At 48.8% G+C, this 2500-nt stretch overlaps 1 protein-coding gene across 1 annotated transcript in view; it reads left to right on the top strand.

The window, feature by feature from the left end:
* Nucleotides 1-2494, top strand: part of lrfn2b (leucine rich repeat and fibronectin type III domain containing 2b) — an 81743-nt gene extending 79249 nt beyond the window's left edge. Inside the window, exon 4 of the mRNA XM_067416592.1 lies at nucleotides 142-2494. Coding sequence (XP_067272693.1) covers nucleotides 142-1048 — 907 coding nt within the window. The 3' untranslated portion in view covers nucleotides 1049-2494. The remainder of the gene's footprint in view (nucleotides 1-141) is intronic.
* Nucleotides 2495-2500: the final 6 nt, after the last annotated feature.

Raw genomic sequence — 2500 nt, 5'->3', positions numbered from 1 at the left:
TTTTAGACAATTTATCCATGCCATAAGTTTTCTTTAACCACAGATACATTTTGCAAATGAGACCAGGTTGGTTAATTCAGTCATTCACATGATCTTCTGATGTGAAGTGTGAATGATGAGTGTGTTTTTGTGTGTCCTCAGGATGATTCCTCCTTCCAGTTCGGCCTTCCACATCACCAGCCTGGTGTCTGGGACTCGCTATGACCTGTGTGTTCTGGCGGCCTGGGACGACTCCGCCACCATGCTCACGGCCACCAGCGCGGTGGGGTGTGTGCAGTTCCTCACCCAGGACCAGTACCCGCTGTGCCAGAATCTGCACGGTCAGCTGCTGGGCGGAACCATGATCCTGGTGGTGGGCGGCGTGATCGTGGCCACGCTGCTGGTGTTCATCGGGATCCTGATGCTGCGCTACAAGGCCGGTGGAGGGAGCGGCGAAGCCCCCGTCAAGCTGAGCGACATCAGCCAAACCTACTCTCAGTCCAATGGAGGACGGCTGGGGCAGAACGGGGTGCCTCTGCCCAGGCCCAAAGTGACCCTGCTGGACAAAGTGGTCGAATTCAAGGCTGGCTCTTTCCAGAGCAGCTCCTCCTCCTCTTCCTCCTCAGGTTCAGGAGATGCCCCCTCCTACAGCCCCAACAGTGCCCTGGCCCACATCTGGAGGTCCGCGCCTCCCCAGCCCCGCGCTAACCTGGACCAGCTGCTCGGGGCCTTCACGTCTCTGGAGCTGCGGGGCCAGGACCGGTCCGGATGCCCTGCGAGTTCTTCGGCCCCACCGGACCCGTCTGACACTGAGCCTCTGCTGGGCCGGACACTCGACTCACGCATTAGCAAGCTCATGTTGCCTCTGGACTCTAAACCCAAGAGGAGCCATTCGTTGGACATGGGCGACTCGAAGCGGTCTCCGGCGCTGTGCTCGTATCCACGGCGGATCAGCAGTATCTGGACCAAACGCAGCCGGTCAGTGAATGGCATGCTCCTGCAGTGCGATGAGGACGAGGACCGGCCCGGAAGCAAAGGCTCTGACTTGGTGATGGAGAGTACTGTATAGGGCCCAACAGGCTATATGCTCCATCCTGCATGACATGGTGTTTTTTTTTACTGTTATTGTTATTCGCCTTGCCATATCCAGAACAGGTGAAGAGTCAGTGCCATTCAGGGGTAATTCACCAAATAGTTGCATAATCCAGAATGTAGTAAATCTTGTTATGTAAATCTTGCAAATCACCGCAGTACAGTTTTCAGCACAAACACGTCTGATTTCTCAGTAAAGTTGGCTTGTTTTAAATTGATACAGTTCTAAAACATTATTCTAAATATAAAGCATAGAAGAGTCTGCACATACAATGACACCAAACCGTATCGGAGGAGTCTCTTTCAGAATGATTTCTTCCCACTGATGAAGGATTAAACATTGATCCAGCCTTTAACAAGCTTAAGCATTTTAAAGCAAGTTTATATGTGTATAGCACATTTCATACACAATGGCAGTTCAAAGTAGCCTGGCTCTGCTCTCCTTCATACTTCTGCTCAATTGTAATTTTCCTTCAGGACTGCGGTGTATGCTTAGGTTTTCTCCGAACAAATTTTTACCGGTCCAATCAGCGAACAGAGGGAGTGGCTGAGAATGATGACGTTGATATCATGCGCTATTTTGAGTTGTAGTTCAGTAATGGTGGCGGAGAAAGATGCGAATGAAACCATTCATTCCGTTGTGGCACCACTGATGAATATCCAGAAGTTAATGCCTGAGCAATAGTTGGTGAATTCAACAGGGTGAATTCTGGAAAAGTTTAATTTTCCAGCTCGCTTCATTAGTGGTGAAGGAGTTGGCTGAAGCCCTTTTCGGACGGTAATTGTTTCCCATGGGGTCCGAAGGTATTGCCATCAATTACAGGGGCTAGTCAGTGATTTCATTGCCGTCCGTTTCCCACCAACCACGTAAAAATCCCCCGCCGAATTACCTACTGCTTTTGACAAACACCAAGGTCCTGTGGTGATTTAGTTGTCCGAATCCACATCTCTGAGTTTTCAAGAATATATCACTTCAAAATTCACTGTTTATAACCATTTTTGACCACTGCAGGGGATCGTACGGTTGCGCTTTGCTGTTATTTGGATGCATTTCTAGACTTGTATTTCTTTAAAATGCTGGCAAGTATTAACAAGAGCAATATATTTCATCACCGCTCAAACAAATTAAAATAAAAGCACGTAAACATTTGAATTTGTCCGTTATTTATCTTCTTCTTCTTCTTTCGGCTTTTCCGTTCAGGGGTCGCCGCAGCAAATCATCTGCCTTCATCCAGTCCTATCCTCTGTATCCTCTTCTCTCAGACCGACTACCTTCATGTCCTCCTTCACTGTATCCATAAACCTCCTCTTTGGTCTTCCTCTTGACCTCCTGCCTGGCAGCTCTAACCTCAGCATCCTTTTACCAATATATTCACTCTCCTTCCTCTGAACATGTCCAAAACATTTTCCACACTCCCCATTGCGCTGG

Source organism: Pseudorasbora parva, chromosome 15 (genome assembly GCF_024679245.1).
Source record: "Pseudorasbora parva isolate DD20220531a chromosome 15, ASM2467924v1, whole genome shotgun sequence".
In the NCBI taxonomy this organism is placed as follows: Eukaryota; Metazoa; Chordata; class Actinopteri; order Cypriniformes; family Gobionidae; genus Pseudorasbora; species Pseudorasbora parva.
This window is presented reverse-complemented; position numbering and strand designations above follow the sequence as displayed.